The 18,790-nt window shown below is 39.7% G+C and overlaps 1 protein-coding gene across 4 annotated transcripts in view; it reads left to right on the top strand.

The window, feature by feature from the left end:
• The window catches only part of BRF1 (BRF1 RNA polymerase III transcription initiation factor subunit), a 225,665-nt gene that overhangs the window by 148,195 nt on the left and 58,680 nt on the right, over window positions 1-18,790 (top strand). For 2 of the 4 annotated variants that reach the window (XM_038404984.2, XM_038404982.2), the window contains exons 12-13: window positions 15,213-15,233; window positions 15,881-15,942. In XM_038404984.2, the coding sequence (XP_038260912.1) occupies window positions 15,213-15,233; window positions 15,881-15,942 (83 nt within the window). The remainder of the gene's footprint in view (window positions 1-15,212; window positions 15,234-15,880; window positions 15,943-18,790) is intronic. The other 2 variants (XM_043517889.1, XM_038404983.2) reach the window with 1 other exon arrangement.

Raw genomic sequence — 18,790 nt, 5'->3', positions numbered from 1 at the left:
GCAGCAACTAGAATTGCTAATGAACAAGTGGGGTGAAAATCAGAAGTTAAACCCCTTCTTCTTTGACTTCCACTTCTATGAAGTGTTTGCTGGGGCTTTTCTCTGCTGCAGAGGCTCTAGCAGTGCTCTGTTGTATCTGGCTCACTGCCCCCTCCGCATACCCAGACATGCTGTTGCAGGAGAAGCCTGTCACTCCTGTGCAGCCCTGCCTCAGGCTGCAGTGTAAGGAGAATTGTGTCTTTCAGCCCAAGTTCCCTCGCTCTGCCAGACAAAGGGGCTCAGATTTCAGGCAGCATCAGAATGGGAATTGTGCCTTCTGATCATCAGCCCTAAGCGCTTGCTTTGCCAGAGAAAGGGGCTCAGTGCCTGAAAGTAGAACTGTTCAGGAATTTTTTGGCTAAATGTTTTTTGTCTGAAAATGCTGATTTGCCAAAACCAAAACATTTTTCAGCTGATTAAACTTTTTTGAGAAGGTTTCTCAGGTCCAGGATGATGGAATTTCTTAGAACAAGACATACATTCACCTTCAGTAGCCAACAGCTCAATAGTTAGGACACTCACCTGGTATGCTGGAAACCCAGGTTCAAGTTCTGAACTGGATAGATTGCGGACTTATTAGATACTCACTGGGCTAGAGAGAGCATCAGGTAGAGCTGGGGCTTGAACCTGGGTTTCCCAAATGTCAGGTGGATATCCTAACCAGAGGGCTATAGAGGCACAGGTTGCAAGTTACACCCTTATACTCCTGGATAGACAACATGCCAATCAGGGCCGTACCCAGATTCATACATACTCATTTCATAACTGGATGGCTGCTGGAAAGGATTCATAACACCAGTTCTTCAAAATCAAGAAGAGCTTTTGCACCCATTGTAGAGAATTGCACCCTCAGGTGTCAAAACAGACTTGGCTTTGACCATAATTTTACCATCCCAGTAAAGATGTGCAAAGATCCAAAAAATTCATTGCATGGGTCCTCCATAGCCAGTTACTTCCAATAGATAGGATTGCTGTTGCCATGCATCAGCTTCATCCCCTCAGTGGGTTTCTCAAAATGCATCTGCAGAAATTATTTCTGAGAACATAGAACCATGCACCTGATATAATTAAAAATTGCCATTTACAGGTCACAGCTGCATGTCCCTTCATAGGCAGGTGAGTATAAATGGCATGTTGAAAGCCAATCCAGTTTTCACACTAGACCCCTGCACGCTCAGAATGGGGAATATACTTGGAAAATAAATTTCCAGAATCTCAGCATACACATCCTTCAAGTTCACTTCAGAATCCCACATGCATGGCCACATTGGATTGGCCCATTGGTCCATCAAGTCTAATATCCTATCTGTGGCTGTGGCCAGTATCAGCTGCCACCAGTAGAAGGTTTGCATGACGTAGGAAGTCACATAGTGGGCAGTTATGGTGCACTCAGGGGAAGTCTCCTTGCACTGTTAGAGGTTGACTTAAATTGAAATATGAGTGTTTATATCCCTCCCAAAAGCAGGGAGTAGTCAGAGATCTAAGCTTCTCCACAACAATAGAAGAAATATCCTGAGTAGAGAGGAAACTACTACTTTTCTAGACTCTTCACATAAAGAACACAGATAAGAGGAAAAGGAACAATTGAAGTCCTACTGCTAGTCCTGAGAAGGCATTTTGGATTTACTGTAGAGCCAAGGACCCCACATTGTACTTGCATAAAAGACCAGACTTCTTGAAGTAGGGGTTCCTTCATTTGGACTCGAAGCACCTTCAGTTAAAAGCCTGACTATCAGAAGAAAAGTGTAGTTCAATACGGAATCTCCATTTGCTTCCAGTACAGTTTGGTATCTAGACAGAACTCAACTAGGAAATTTCATTCATTGATTTGGTCACATTTTTTGATGATCTCTGCAACACTAGAGTTCCTGCAGAATTGTTGATTGGAGTCCAACAACCAAACACCATAGAAACCTGGGTACCAGCCTTAGCAGTGTTCTGTAGGAAGGCTCACTGGATCCTCCATTTGAGTATTATCAGGTGCAAAAATTAATCAGAATGATAGACTGAACAACCCCTTGACTGGCCTTTCTAGTCACCATTACCTCTGAAAAGCAATTTTGGAATTAGTTCCTCTATCTGTACAAGAACCACACTGCTGTCCTCATGAGGAAAAGTTTTATTCATATAGCTCCAGATATTTTCTGTTCAAGGTGAGTTCCTCTTTCCACCATTCCTGGGAAATAGTTCGCCAATCATTTTGTTCTAACCCCATCACTCCTTTGGAAAGAGGTGGCATAAATGAGCATTCCTCATATAAGTGATATAAAGAGGTATCTCAAGCGTATGGAGTATACATACGAGTTGTATTGTGGTCATCTCTTTCTATCCAAAATGCCAAGGTATTAGGGTCTCAGAGTTGATTCAGGCAAGACGTTAAAATTCTACAATAGTTGACGTGGTAGGCAGCTGGAAACTATTCACAGAAATCCATAGGGACACTGGGGAAAAAGTATATGAACCTAATCTCATGAAAATTTGTAAAGTAAGTTTCCATTCCTTTTTTTAAAAGCATCCTTTAGTAGGAAGGTGTTTCTGGGTTTGTTTGCACATAATGTCTCCCTTTATTTGGGGGATATCCATTCCTATCTATTATCCTATTGGAAGAATAATTAAACCTCTGCTGCTTCTTTTCCTCCCCTACTTCTGAGATTCATTGCTTGCTACTTCCCATTAGTGATGAATGAGGAGAAAAGCTGCAACTGAATGAGAAATTTCTTATCTGATAATTTTCTTTCTGTGAGCAACTTCTCTCTTTCATCAAATTGAAAATGTTCTCTAATGGGAGACTTAGGCATATCATTGTTTTAAGGTTAATTAATACTCTGTATCAAGTTGTTGTCTTAATGCTAGTGATTGGTTACTGCAATGTTACTACATTGCTGGAAGAACTCTTCTGGTGGGAGGGTGGGGCTTAGTCATGGAGCTTCCAGTCACAATATTGGACAACTGCCTCACGATTCCTATATGTGTGGAGACATTAACCCGTTAGTGATGAATGAGAAGGGAAGCTGATAACAGACAATTTTCAGATAAGAAATCTCTCATCCTCTTTCTCCTGTCCTCTTTTCTTAATTTAATATGACTTTTATAGCTTTATAGTTGGATTTTTCTTATTACTTGATAAAGTAGCATTTTGGTTTCATTTGTTGTCACTATGCCAAGAAATCAGTGGAAGAAACAAAGTATGTAATTATTCCATAAGCGTTTGTGTGACTAGTATAGTAACTGTGATGTCACAGTAGTGCTGCTATGAGAAGGTTGTGTTCTCTTTTGAACTTAAAGCAGTTCAACCTCTTTAATTTATATGAAAAACAGTGTATCTGTCCCAAATTTTCAGCCCATAATCTGAGTAAAGCTTGAATTTTCTGTGACGTCTCAAGAAAATTGATTAATTGGTTTTTGAGTTCCAGTCAGCCAAAAATTGGTCCCCCCAAAAGTTCTCCTTCCGAATCTCATGATTTTTCACATCCCTCTGCATTGAAAACTGCAAACTGCAGAAAGTCAAAAACATGGCTAGAGAGAGAGTTCAGTGAGCTCTGTGAGCTCATGCAAGTACTTTAAGAAACAAACAAACAAAAATATTAGTATTCTTTGCTATAGCTGGATCCTTATTCTGGTTAGCCAATGGAGAACAAGATTTATAAAATAGCAGCCACTGGTTTGATGATGACAAAGACATTTATGAAACAGTTCAGTTTACAGTGACCAGGATCTTCAATGTAGTAGCTATTGCTTTGTTGAAACCGAAGATCTGTTCAGTCTGTGTCATGACCAGGTCTCGAACCTGGGTCCACAGGAGTTATAGGCGTGCACTCCAGCTCTCCACCTGAGAGCCTTCTGACACTTTTTTTTTACATGGGACCCATGAAGCCTAGCCCCTGTTTGAGGCTCTGCCTCTGGGGCTCTATTGGCAGAGTCCTGAAGCAGCTGATTGGTCCACTGGCCCTACTGAAGCCAGCAGCAAGAATAGGAAACTGTCTGAACAACTGGGTTCCATCCTCTTCCAGACTGTGTGCTTCCTGCTCCAGCTCCCCTGACTTGATTTCCTGGCATCTGTTTTGTGGTTCTGATCTCTAGTTTGTCTCCTGCCTCTGACTCCCTGGTATGTTGCCCTGGCCTGACTCTGGTTTCTGACTCGTGGTTCTAATCTCCAGTTTGTCTCCTGCTTCTGATCTCCCAGTATCCTGACCCGGCCTGACTTCTGTCTTGTGACTGTGGACTCTGGTTCCAACTACTAGGTCTGGCTGTCCGTCACCTGGCCATGACAGCCTGTTTAGGAGTTGCTGGTTTGTTGAAGACTAGGAACTCTATGAAAGTGTTCAAGCTTCTTCAGGAGTGAAGTGTCGAGGATCCTCCTCTTTGTGAAACTGTTCATCCAGCTCAGGAGTTTCCTGATCTTAGTGAAAGAAATGGCTAGCAATGTTGGAAATTTTTGTTCTTTGTTAAGCTACAGAGTTCTTGAGCCAGCTCAACGGTTTTTTTGAAGAATAGGAACTGTGACCAAGCAACAGCAATTTTGATGAATATCAGGCTCTTTGTGAAAGGGCCCAGATGGCTTAGAAGCAGATTCTGTCCTTCATAAAAGGATCTTTAACACAGTAATGGCTCCTTTCTTAATTTATGAGCTATGTGTCATAACTGAAATCTTATACAAAGTGATAATCAGCTAATAGAGAACGTGAAAATGCTTCATTTTTGCAAAGGAAAGCAAAAAACTTAGTGTCTGCAATATTTTGACTAGCTCTACTGTTGAACGCTTTAGGAGAGCAGTATAATTTTTCCTACTATCGCATGCCCCAAATAACGTGCTCTCTGTCCAAAACTGAGGCTGATATGGTGGAAGAGACGAAGTTTTCCCAGTCCAGCAGTATTTGTATTGCAACAGAAATTATCTTTGTCAAAGTAGCTGCTGCTTTCTCAAAGTAAAGGAACTTTGTGACAGTGGTGCTCCTGAGCCAGCTGCACCATTTCCCAAAGATTCTGCTCCTTGTGAAAGGAGCATTATTTGAGTGAAGATCTGTCCTTAATCTAAAAAAAACTAGGGAAACAAGATTATGTAGATAACATACCTTGCACAAATCACAAAAGCAAAGAAATGAAAAGTCCAAATGAAAAATCAAATAATGTATCCTTTCTACTCCTCCTCCCAGAAAGAAACATCACAGCACTGTACCCCAACTCTAACTCCGCCCCAGTAGGGATGCCAGCCTTTCAGCATCTCCTTCTCCAAACATGAGTATGATTTTCCAGAATTGTGCAGAATGGGTGTTAGAAGGGGAAGTCTGGTCTGTTCATGATGTGTGGGGAGTTTGGGGAATGAGGTTGTGGAATGGCTGGTGTCTCTCCTGGGAGTGGTGTGTTGTCTGTGGTGTTTGGTGGCAGTTCCAGGGATGAGGTGTGTTTCTGGTGGGAGGACTAGAAGGTATGTATTGTTAGATGTCTTAATTTTTAATAAAAAGAAAAGGAGTACTTGTGGCACCTAGAGACAAATGCATCCGATGAAGTGAGCTGTAGCTCACGAAAGCTTATGCTCAAATAAATTTTAGTCTCTAAGGTGCCACAAGTACTCCTTTTTCTTTTTGCGAATACAGACTAACACGGCTGCTACTCTGAAACTTAACTTTTAATATCCTTTCTTTTGTGGTTTTGTGTTAGGTAGGTTACTTAAGCAACCTTATCTAATACACAATGTAGTGATTTTGTGTATTAATTTATATGTATTTTTCTTTGTGGGTCTGAAGTTTGTTCATAATTAAAATTTCATCGAAGGAAGATTCAGCATCTTAAGTTCTCAAAACAAAGGTGGTAAGCTCAGAAATACAGATCCAGTCATGGCACCTTGGAGGAATAGACGTAGTTCTAAATAATACAGATGCTCTCCTGCTCAGATGGCTGAGTGCCTGCCAAGTGAGGACCCTGAGCTACTGAGGTGGACAGCAGAACACTTAGTATCCACAGCAAGACCTGGCTACTCAACCTGCTAGCAGCAACAGCAGAAACAGTGCTTCAGCACTTTAAACACAGAGCCAGCTGTTCCCTTTGCAGCTAACTCTTGTGTAAAGTGCTTGCTGTTTTACATAATGATCTGTCAGCAAAGACAAACTGACTGGGATTGTGTGATCTTAGTCAGTTTTCCTTTGCTGTGTACTCTCCAGAGCATGATACAGCCACAGTCGTCCTTATGAAATGTAGAAGCACTTTGCACTTAGAAGGTCTGAAGAGGGGAACTGATTAAGCTGCAGGTCAGTTACTCTCCTCAGATCTTCTCTTTCTAAAGGGCTACTGTTGGTTACTCCTGCAGAGATTCATAAATTATGCAGAAAATAGGAGCCAGAAGGCACCAAAAGATGGAGGGGGAGAAGGGAGGAAAGATGATAAAAAAGGCCTAAAAAGGGGTGGGCGGGCAAAGATCGAAGGGAATCAGTGATGAAGTTCCAAATTAAAAAGAGAGAGACCAAAAGTGCGGGAAAAGATTCTCATTATTGCCCCAATTTTTAAAATTCCCTTTTAAGATTTTCATCCTTATGGTTGTGGAAGGGAGAGAAAGGAGCAGGGGCTTAATGTGTGAAGAATGACTGCCTGGATCCTTGTGGGTCTCAGGATTCTTTCGTACCTTGAACAACTGAAGTTGTGCTCCGCTGTTGTATTTGTTATCATAAATCTAAAAATCACAAGCTGGAGAAGACTCCTGTCTTTCTTACAGAGCTAGTGCTGTCTCTGTGCTTTGGCGCTGAAGAATGTCATTTGTGATAGCTAATTAGTATCTTTGTGGATGATCATTTGTCAGGCTAGCCATTGATGAGCATGAACTTCAGCAGCAAAAAATAGCTTTTGTCATGTTGTTGAGAGCAGCCATCTTAACACTGTAGACAAAGCCGTGACAGTGGAGCTTTGGTCTTGGAAAAGAAAGAAGGGTAATTTCAAGTAGTTTACATAAGCAGGCCTTTTTTCCAAAATTTAAGGGGCTGGGGTGAGGGCAGGAATACAACTAGAGCAGAAAAAAATCTGCTGTTTTTCATGACAATGTTAAGATGTTCTTTAGTTGAGAGGTTTTAACTTGAAACTATTTATTTTGGGGACATAAAGAAGGATTCGTTCTGTTGAGATTGTGTGTGTGTGTATGTGTATAAACAGTGTATTTCAGTATGCACGGCTTCCCCTTTCTAAAGAACTGCAGAGTCAGAATGGCATTTTTTATTAGAGGCTGATTTCAAAGCAATAAGACAGTAAGAATCTAAAAAGTATTTTTCTTGAGGGGAAAAATGGAAGGTGAGGGATTCTCGCTCAAGAGTCAACTTTTTTCTAAGGCCCCCAATCTTTCAGGCTCAGGAATCTGCTCACAATGAACATCTTAGAATTGGACCCCAAGTTTTTAGTCTGATACATAAAATTGCATTTTGACTAGATTCCCTAAGAACCGTGAATCAAAAGAACATAAATAGTTTTTTTTTTTTTTTTTTTTGCATGGGCAGAGGCAGTCCAAGTAATGCTTTTTTCAACAGCTTGTAACTTATTCACAAAACACAATTGTTATGGTCTACAGATGCAAGCACCCTTAGGACAGGGTAAATGTTTACTTTACTAAAAACTTCAATAGAGAAGGCTAAATGCAGGTAAAGCATTTCCACTTACCTATTACTTCACAGAAATACTGTGAAATGTGTACTTTTAAAATCATCATCTCTCAATGGGAGAATTTTTATGTGACCACTGTGTGGAAGTGGCTAATGCAGTAGTCAGAGATGTCAATCAACTGTTGCAGAAGCAGCACTCTACCCGGAACTTGAATGTTTTGTGTGAGGAATTGATTTTCAGACACTTGATTGTAAAAATGTATTTGTAATTCTGCAAGCATGCGGTTAATTCGGAATTCTAAACAGCTCGGTTTATTAAGAGAAACTAAACCACACCAAATAACATGACAGTAAGGTGAGTCTAAAGCAGTGAATGCAAACCAACTGGTAAGGCTCATTTTCCAACGTTCTTGTATGCCATTCTTCAGAACTCCATGCTCTGACCACTGGCTTGTCTTCTACCTGTTGGTTCTGTTCTGGTTCCTGACTCTTGGCTCCAATCATTGGCTTGTCTCTTAACCATGCCTCTGGTTTTGGCCTCTGATTCTGCTCCGACTAGTAGGCCAGCCTCCTGTTCCAACCACAAGGTCACACCAGCTACACCCTCAGTGTGTGACACCTACCAGGATATTGAGATGGAAAGAAAGCAAAACTCTTGTGATCTCGCTCCTTTGTAGAGAGAGGTCTGGCAGGCTTACCCTGCTCAGTTGTTCTCCTCTTCTAAAAGGTGGAGGGTGCTCCAGTTTGTTAGACTAGACCTTTTTTTAAATTTTAAAATGCCCAATTTAAGGCATTTTCCAGAGACTTCTCTTTTCAGTTCAAATGTAAGGTGTTTGGTCTGAGATATTTCATAGTAAGAGTTGTTAAAGTTTGCTCTCCTTGCACTAGTGGGAACATTCTGCAAGCTGGTGACCCTGTATTTGTGCTATATTCTGCCATCTAAGTTAGCAGGAATTGCCCTGTGAGGAGGTGGCGTGCCGTTTGTGGTGTGGTGGTGTGTATGTTTTCTTGCCCTTGGACAGCTATGAGGTTGAAGTCTCAGTGAACGGGACTCCTTAGCTCTGATTAGGCATGAGTAAGTTACACGTGTAATTTATGTTTAAATTGTGTGCATGGCCTCATGTAGTTTGTGGCCAGTTGGGCCTAAATTTGGCACTCAGTTGCAGTAGACTGAAATTTTTTATGTAGTTTGGGGCATAGTCAAAAATAAACAGTTTAATTTAAAATCTGGAAGCAAAATCAGTAATATATTTCTTGTGATGTTTGTTTTGCTCTATTCCTACATTTCTGCATTCCAATTTGTGACAGACTTTTGTGTTGACAATAAATAACTGTTTAAATTGACTGGGAGAAGATGGAGGTTTTGGCTAGGGGACAGTTGGGCCTTTCTGGCTACCATGTGAGAAGTGGATTGGGACTGTGAGAGAAGCAAATTCGTTTAAAATGATCAGCAGTGAAATCATTGACAGTGCAAATCTGCCTTGCAAAATTATCAAGAAAAGTTGCCAGCCCATTCAAAAATCAACTAGCCCAACTTTACCATAAACAGCAACATGCTCCTGCTCGTCCAGTCAGACAGTGCACATACCTTGTTTTGATTTGGGCTTATTCTCATATGTTCCTACCCTAGGATTTTCTCGTATGCACTCTTTACATCATACTGACTCTTGTACTTCATAGCTTTCTGTTCCAAATCAGGTAGCTACACCCACTCTGTCATCCCTGCACTGTTCAACCCCCAAGCTTAATCACTGTTCTAGTCACTTACCCACCCTTCATCATCCGTTCTCTTCCCCTATCCCCCATCATAAATTCCCTTCCCCTCCAAATTGCTTCTCATCCCACATCAATTAATCCAGTCTTTTTCACAGCAATTCATCGATTCCCTTTTTCTTTCCCCCTTTCCTTCCAGATTCATCAGTTGTCATCGCTGCTCTAAGTTAGTCTCTCGCCAGTGGCTCTTTAAAGCTCTAGAAGTTGCCTTAGCATCTCTACCCCGTTTGGCCACAAGCCTTCCGATGCTGATGGGTTCTTCAGTTCTCTTGCAGGGTGCTTCACTTGCTACTGTGATGTTTGATCCCTCTCTAGAAGAGGTTATCCGATATTTTAGTTTGTTGGTGTGTGTTCTCCAATTACTTCTTTTGATATTTATCTAGTTTTCATGAAAATGCCTGTTATGAGTAAGCACGTTGTTTTTGTCCTTTTATACACAAAGTATTTCTAATTCATTGAGAGCCTGATCACTAATGCCATGTTGCATGAATTAAGTTTTTTGTGCTAAAGTGCTTTAATTCTATGACTTCTATGAAGCCATGTGACTGAGGATGTATTTTACAGTATAGTACAAGAAAATCAGGTTGCCTTCCACTCTAGCAGCTTCAGAGGATTTCCTGAGAACCACTTAGTCTTCATTGTTGTCAGTAAGGAAATCCTCTTATCTGGACCATGCAATAAATTGTTTTCCTCCTATACTAGAAAGAGAAAAAATGCTCTTAACCTTTGTTTTTTACTGTAGTTTTTTGTATATCAAATACCTGTATTCTTGGCTAATAAAAAATCATGTACAAAGGTGCTGTATGACTTTTTTAGTAAGTGGTTTGTTGTGCATTTATTATTTGCTGGTAACAGTAAATAATCCTAAAGATTTACAAACATAATCCAGTATGTCTATATTTACAACCCTCATGTCTGTCAAAGTAGGTTGGAGGGACCATAAAGGCTGTTGACAAAACTTTTTTATGTTCTGGGAACTGGGTGGGTAACTGGCAGTTTCAAGTTGCAGAACAGTAATTGATTCAGAGCCGTGATTGAAAGCTGTGGAAGTTGTGATCTTCCTTCTGGTTGCACTAGACATTAGGTAGGGAGAGGAAGACTGCTGCTTGTGCTGTTGTCCTGTTTACTGTAAATACAGACTTTCTGTAGCTTAAAAAATAAACTGATTTTTTTAAACTTAGAACTCTGTTTTTACCTGTACCCTGCAGTGTTTTCCCTTAAAAGAAGAAATCTCAAACTTGTAAGAACCAGATCAAATCACATCATTGCTTTTAACTCACTTCTGAAGATCTGGGACCAGATGTTGCTCACATCTGTCTTTACCAAAAAAAAAAAAAATTATTTCAACCATTTTTATTAAAGGAGAAAATTATCATGTAGAGGTTCGTTTTGAATAGTTCAGCATTGGAGAAAAATCTTTCCTGACGTCTTAAAAAAAGAGGGAAGGGGTAAACAACTTTCTGTGCCCTAGAGCAAGCAGCGTAACACACAATAGATGAATGTTTACAGCTGTTAGGATCTTCTGGTTTTTAGAGGATTGCGATGGAATTTTTGTATCAGAATAGCTATTCTCTGTTTTGAAGTTAAGGTTAATAATGGTATTTTGTAACAAAAGACTTTATTTAAGAAGAATGTAAAGCTAGGAATTTGAATGCGCCTCCTATTCTGAATAATTCTTTGCATTTAATTCAAATTGGCAGGAGAGGGACTATTGGTAGGCAGAGAGGGTATCCTCCATTTATTCCCTGTACTGCTGTTACACAGCATAAAGTAACGCTTCTTATAGTTAACTTGCTTCCAGAGTCTTCTCTGCAATTTACCAGTTGGCAAATGAGTTTTCTGTCACTGTCACTAATTGAACTAATGAAAACAACTGGCATCTACTTCTGTAACAAGTTTATATTAAAAATGACAGCATGAATTTGTACCTGGTGCCTGAAATGGTATCATTTTCAGTCCGGCGAATTAGGACTCTGTAAGGAAATGGACACCAACTGTGTGGTGACTTATCACATTTCTAAGGACTTGTCTACACATACAGTGCTGCAGCGGCACTAATGCAGCACTTAGTGAAGATGCTATGTATGCTGACAAGAGAGCGTCTCTCACTGGCATAGGTACTCCACTTCCCCAAGAGGCTATATTGACGGGAGAAGCCCTCCTGTTGACATAGAATTGTCTACATCAGGGATTTGGTCTGTATAACTGCGTTGCTCTGAAATGTGGATTTTCCACACCCCTGAGCGACGTAGTTATACTGACATAAATCTGTAGTGTAGACCAAGTCTCGGGCAGAACTATGTCAGTGGGAGGGCTTCTCTTATTGACATAGCTGCTGCCTCTTGGGAAGATGGAGTACAGCAACTACTCACTTATCGTCATCCCGGTTAACATTGTTACGTTAATTTATGCCAGCATCATGAATATTGTGAAGAGGTTGCAACAGAACAGTCTTATTTTCTGGTTATTGTTGGATGGTTCTGTATTGTTGTCCTCTCTACCCTTTGATATCATATTGGGGAGTAGGGTTAAAAAATTGATAAATTTTGAGGGAGTGCCCGGTATGGTTAAAGAAGTGATGTGGCTCAGACATTATAGTAGATTTTGCTTTTGATGGATCAAACTCCTACTGATTTGCAAAGGAATTGCTCTGAGAGCAGAATTGGTCCAACATTATTATGAATAAGAATTTTAATGACATTGTAGGCAGGATAGCTATAAATACATTAGGAGCAAGAGAAAGTCAAAGAAAAGTCTAGGTCCTCTACTTAGGGGGGAAGAAGAGCTAATAATAGATGTCAAGAAAGCTAAGGCATTTAATGCTTATTTTGCTTCAGTATTCTCTAAAAAGATGAATTATGACCAGATTCTTAGCACAATTAATATTAACAACAAGGGGGAAGGAATGCAAGCCAAAATAGAGAAGTAATAGGTTTAAAATATTTAGATAAGTTAGATGTATTCGGTTAGGAAATTAATCCTGTAATACTTAAGAAACAAGCTGAATCAATGTCAGAACTGTTAGTAATTATCTTCAAGAATTCATGGAGGGTAGTGAGGTCCTAGAGGACTGGAGAAGAACAACCATAGTACCTATCTTTAAAAATGGGAACAACGAGAGCCCAGGGAATTATAGACCAATCAGCCTAATTTTGCTGCCTGGAAAGATACTGGAACAAATTTACATAATTTATAAGTACCTGATGGAGAATAGGGTTATAAGGAATAGCTTGCATGGATTTATCAAGAGTAAATTGTACCAAAGCAATCTAATTTCCTTCTTTTACAGGGTAGCTGGCTTAGTGATTGGGGGGAAGCTATAGACATGATACATCTTTAATTTTGAGGAAGGCTTTTGACACAGTCCCACATGACATTCTCATAAGCAGATTAGGGAAATGTGGTCTAGATGAAATTACTGGAAAGTGGGTGCACAATTAGTTGAAAGACTATACTTAGAGTAGTTACCAATGATTTGCTGTCAAACTGGAGAGCATATCTACTGGCATCAGTAGATAGTGGGTCAGTCTTGGATCCTGCACTGTTCTATGTTTTCCTTCATGATTTAGATAATGGAGTGGACAGTGTACTTGTAAAATCTGCAGATAGTACCAAGCTGGGAGGAGTTGCAAACACTTTGGAGTACACAATTAGAATTCAAAATGACCTTGACGGATTAGAGAATTGATCTGAATTCAGCAAGATGAAATTCAAAGTATTTCACTTAAGAAGGAAAAATCAAATGCACAATTACAAAATGAGGAATAACTGGCTAGATGATAGTACTGCTGAAGAGAATTTGGGGGTTATAGCGGATCACAATTTGAATACAACTCAACAATTTGATGCATATGCAAAAAATGCAAATATCATTCTAGGGTGTATTACCAGGAATGTGGTAAGTAAGACATGGGAGGTAATTGTTCCCCTCTGCTTGGCACTGGTGAGGCCTCAGCTGGAGTACTCTGTTTAGTTCTAGGAAATCTTTAAGAAAGATGTGAACACAGTGGAGAGAGAATATAGAGGAGAGAACAAAAAATGATAAAACAGTTTAGAAAACCTGACCTGTGAGGAAAGGTTAAAAAAAACTGGGCATGTTTAGACTTGAGAAAAGAAGACTGAGGGGGGAACTTGCGAAGTCTTCAAATATGTTAAGGACCATTATAAAGATGACTTTGATCAATTGTTTTCCACTGAAGGTAGGACAACAAATGGTGGGCTTAATCTGTAGCAAGGAAGATTTAGGATAGAGGTTAAGAAAAACTTCCCAACTCTGTGGGTAGTTAAGCTCTGGAATAGGCTTCCCAAGGAGACTGGAATCCCCATCACTGGAGATTTTTGAGAACAGCTTAGACAAACACCTGTCAAGGATTGTCTAGGTTTAGGTGATCCTGCCTCAGTGCAGGGGGCTGGACTAGATAATCTCTTAACGTCCCTTCAAATCCTACGTTTCTGTGATTCTGCAGCTGAAATTTCACTCTTGTACTATGATTCAGTGAACTGGCAAAAAGCAGGTTTATACATGTTAGTATGGAATAATTTAAAATATTGTTTTTATTTAAAAAGTTGTGGTGTCAAACTTTCACATATTGAGACCTAAGACATTTGCAGCATTTGCTGAATTTATCATAAAGTTCAAAGCCACAACATTATAGTGGCAAGAAACCTTTTATGAGGCATTTTCAGCCATTGTATTTACATAACATCGGCAGCATAAAGTTTTCATTTATGAGGCTGTCTCAAAAGTAAGTTAGAGCACAAAGTTATGAGATTGCTTGGGATGGCAACAATTTCCAAATCACTATTATTAATTGAGGGGAAAACGCTCTTCATGTAGGGTTTAAATGAAGGAGGAAACACCTGATTTTGGTTATTTAGGATAGTATTTTCAAATAAGCATAAAAGTGTTAAGGGCCCAACTCATTTTGAAAGTCTATGGGAGTTGGGCATGTGGCTCCCATATACCAATTTGAAAACCCCACCCTTCATCAATTTACAATTGTCCACTTGCTTTGGGCTGATTGTCACTGATTTCATGTAGTACAAGTGGCCAGTTTAGTTTTTTGTTTTTTGTTTTTTTTTTCTATTCAGGGGATTCTTTGTCTCTTTCTGGAACACTGATGATTTCTACCCTCGTTTGTTTTAACTGTTTCGTTCCCCACAACTCTCAAGGCCCTGTATTGTGATAACCTACCATCTCATCAAAGAGAACTGCCTGGAACTTCCATCAAAACCCATCAGCCATCTGAGAATTCCCTTCCTTCTAGTACTGATGTTCATTCTCTACACTTCTCAATACCCGGAGGTCTGGGAGTCCGAGATCAGTCTAGAGAGTCAAACTCAAATGTCTTGAAAATTATTAGCGAGAAGTAACCACAAAGACACCAGGCTGGCCCTCAACATTTTGTTTTATATTTTGCTGCTGTAAGCTGTCTCTCAGAATGATAAAACTGTCTTATTTTCCACACAGTACATTGGAAACTAGTCAAATCAGCAGTTGCCCATAGTTGATTAAACTTGGGGGGATGATCTTCCTTCTTCAGCATAATCCTTGAGCACAACATTCCACTTTTTCTCTGCAGAGTATTTTATAATGATCTAGGAAGATCAGTTTCTGCCCCTGCAAATTCTGTCATTCCTAGTTTAGGAATCTGTTTTGTCTAGTTATTCTGGTTAATGGATATAATAAAAAAGTGTGGTTATGTTTTCAAAAGATGTCAATAAAAATAAGAGCCTAAACAAAAGTACAAATGAATTTGTAGTGCATACTTTATAGTGGAGACCTGATAATATTGGCACTTAATTAGTTCTTTCTATTCATAGATCTCAAAGTGCTTTCCAAAGGTGGGTAAACTCTATAATCCCCATTTAACAGATGGGAAAACTAATGCACCTAAGTTTACATGTCACACACATGGTTATATGGTGGGTGAGTTAGTGCCAGGAATAAAACCCTAGTGTGGCTCCCAGCCTGGTGCCCTATTCACTAGACCACGCTGCCTCTTTGATAACAGAAAATATTTTCTTAATCATAACTTTCAGAGGATTCATGGCCCATTTGACTGTGATGGAGAAATTCCTGTGATGACAAGAGAAAAATTAAATCATCTTACTCCAGTGATTTCATCAACTTAATAGCAAACATCTGTTGCTGCTGCAAATTTTTTAAAAAAAGTCTACTGAAAATTACTGTAATATCTTTAGCTCTTCTCTGTGAAGCAATTAGTAGAGAAAAGGCTGGATTGGAGCACATAGTCAGAATTCATTAACTGTGGTGACAGTTTGTGCGCACACACACAATGCAAACAATAGGAAAGTGTGGTACATCTCTTCTGTAAAGTGGGCTGGGTGTAATCCTCTGAAAGGTGATTATTTAACAAACCAATTATAACCAATACTATACTTCTTATACAATTAAAAGCAGAACTTGAATTGGAGTGGACGTTCAATGAATATGCATCTTAACTAAAATTTATATTGCTTTTATTTAGATGAAAATACAGGAGATGGTGAACTAGATCTTAGTGGAATTGACGACACTGAAATAGATAGGGTAAGAGAGATTTTTATTCCATCTGTCTACAGTCTGATCTTAGAAGAAAAATATTTTTTTATGTGGTTTATCTTCCCGTGCCCCAACTTCCCACTTTGATGGAACTTGGTTATAATGTATATAGATGGTCAGGAGTTAATGCCCATGATTAGGGAATCTGGTACCAAAACTAATGCATGTGGCCAATCTGTTACACTCTAGCTCATTCCCTGTAAGATATTACAAAATCGTAGTATGTTGTTACTGCTGCCATTTCTCATCAAGTTGGAGTAATTGTTATTGGAAATGTATTTTATTTTAGAGAGGAAGGACCGTAAGTTTCATTTAGTATTAAATGCATCACGTAGTTACTTGATGAAGATATGTTTGAGGTGCGTTGCTATCGTGGAAAGAGGCTGAAAAATGGTGTTCTGGGCTCTCAGTGATTTCCATAACCCTTACTCGGTTTATTTTATTTGCCTATATGACAGTAAAATGTAGCAGATCTGGGAGAATAACTGATTTTTTTGGTTAGCTGTTAGTTCCAGAAAACTGGGGGGAAAAACTTTGTTTTGGGTTAAATCGAAGCCAATTTTTAAAAAAATTTTGACTAGTCAAAACATTCAGAAATATTTTGTTTTGGCTCAAACAAAACATTTTGTTTTGATTTTTGGCATTGTGAACATTTTAAAAATAAAAGCAAAGGAAATGAAGAACTAGAGGAGGGGTCGTGGTACCACCACCCCCTTTTAAAGCCAGTAGCTCAGTGAGTAGGGCGACTACTGAGGGTCAAGAGACCTGGATTCCAGTCTCTGCTCCCGAGTGGGTATTTAAACCTAGGTCTGCTGCAAAGATATAGTGTATTCTGGATTGGGGGTCTCCCAGTCTCTCTTGGAGCTGTTTCACTTTGTATAAACAATTAAATATTCATTGGGGGTAGGGCCTTGTACCTAGATCTCTCCTCTCCCGGGAGAGTGCCCTGGTCACTGAGCTATAGAGTCTTTTGCATGCTCTCTGCCCCAGATAAGTCAAGTATTTCATACAAAATGAAAGAGCTTCAGCAGGAAAGATTGCGAGCTCCATCCCACAATTGTTAGTAACATGGTAGTGAGGGCACTCACCTGGGAGTAGGGAGGCCTGGGTTCAAATCCCTACTCCAGAGCAGGAATTCAAATGGGTCTTCCCCATCCCAGATGAGTGCTCTAACCTCTGGGCTATTGGGCATGACCACCTCCTCAGTTTTGTGAATGGTGCCTAACTTGCCTAGTGAATCTTGCCTGAAAAACCAAAATGGTTCATTTTGATAATGTGAAAAAGGAGCTGTTTTGATATTTCTGAATTTTTTTTTTCATTTTCACCAAAACACTTTGCCAGTATCGACATGAATTCATGAAATGTTTCAGGTGACCCAAATCTGCCTTTTTCGGGACGGGGGAGAGATGGCAAAAGTTTGGGCCAAAAATTTTCTCCCAGCTTTAGGCCCAGGGTAGGGATGCCCTTGTGTTAGGTGCTGTACAAACAGTGAAAGAGTTCCTGCCTCACAGCTTAAACATACAAGATAGACAAATGGTGGCTGAAAGGGAAACAAAGGCACTGAAGTGAAGTGATGTGCTCAAGGTCACACAGCAGGTCGGTGCCTGAATCCAGGTCTCCTGACTCCCAGGCTGGTGGCCTCTCCACTAGACCATACTAAGCTTCCAAATAAAAGATGCAGTTAAAAAAAACCCAAAACCCCAGTGCTATAAATTCCTCTTCGTGTCCCGAAATAACTGAAAACAATGGGGTTGCATACATGTATCTGAGAATATAATCTGATCTGCAGAATCTTTATTTTTGTTGATGGATGAGCAGGAAAGAGCCCCGCTTGACTTTCAGCACCCAGGCTGAGTCTCCCAAGAAGGCAGTTAGGAAGAATATGGAGAGGAGTGAATGTGCTATGGAAGTAGCAGAAACCGTAAATACAAAACCCCTCCATGCCCATTTCAGTTACTCATCAGAATAGATCCATAACTTAAACAGAAGCTGGGAAGGAACAAACCTATCTTCTCTTCCTGCTAGACTATGCAGTAAAGCCGTAACTCTGATGTAAGCAGGGTGAATAGTTCAGCTATGAGTGAGTATGTGTTCATTATTATGACCCAAATTTAATGTACACAAATGAAACAGAGAAAATACTGGCCAGGTAAACTGGTATTAGAACAAATTTTTTTTCCCAAGTTTGTCCCAGTGTGAAAGACGACTCCTTGCATCAGTTTCATTAGAGTTGAATTATTTTTCTCATAAACTGCTTGAGGGTATATTTTATTTTGAAGAAAATTTGAAATGGTAAAATACATAAAATGCTAGAGAATCAAGCTGTTGTTAGTTTTAAGTGCTAATAACTTACAATACTTGGCTCTACTCTTCTAATGAATCCACAAAATACTTTTTAAAAAAATGTTCTTAAAAAGATGTTTGGTAATGGTTTGCGGTTTCTCCTCAGAGCTCTGCTAATGTTCCTCATTCCCAACCTGCAATCAGGAACCAGTGTTACACAAAGACTAGTTTGCTGAACCTAATATTGGATTGACATTGTAATCTGCATAACCTAAAGCTAGGATGAGATTCATCATGCCACTTTAATAATGCAATTTCTGGACCACATTCTGGTCTGTTCCCCTGCCCCACACAACTCCAGTGACTTGAGCTAAACTGAATGAGTAGAACTGAAAATATAATTTGGATGAACTCAGATCTCCGAAGTGGAAGGACTAAAATACTAAGTTATTGTGCTAGATAGTGTTTATCGCTTCTTTCTTTACTATCCTATTATTGCCCCTTGAAAAAACTTTCCTTCATTAGTCTAGTTCTAAAAGGAAGGTTGAATGTG

The sequence above is a fragment of the Dermochelys coriacea genome, chromosome 6 (genome assembly GCF_009764565.3).
Source record: "Dermochelys coriacea isolate rDerCor1 chromosome 6, rDerCor1.pri.v4, whole genome shotgun sequence".
NCBI classification, from domain to species: Eukaryota; Metazoa; Chordata; order Testudines; family Dermochelyidae; genus Dermochelys; species Dermochelys coriacea.
This window is presented reverse-complemented; position numbering and strand designations above follow the sequence as displayed.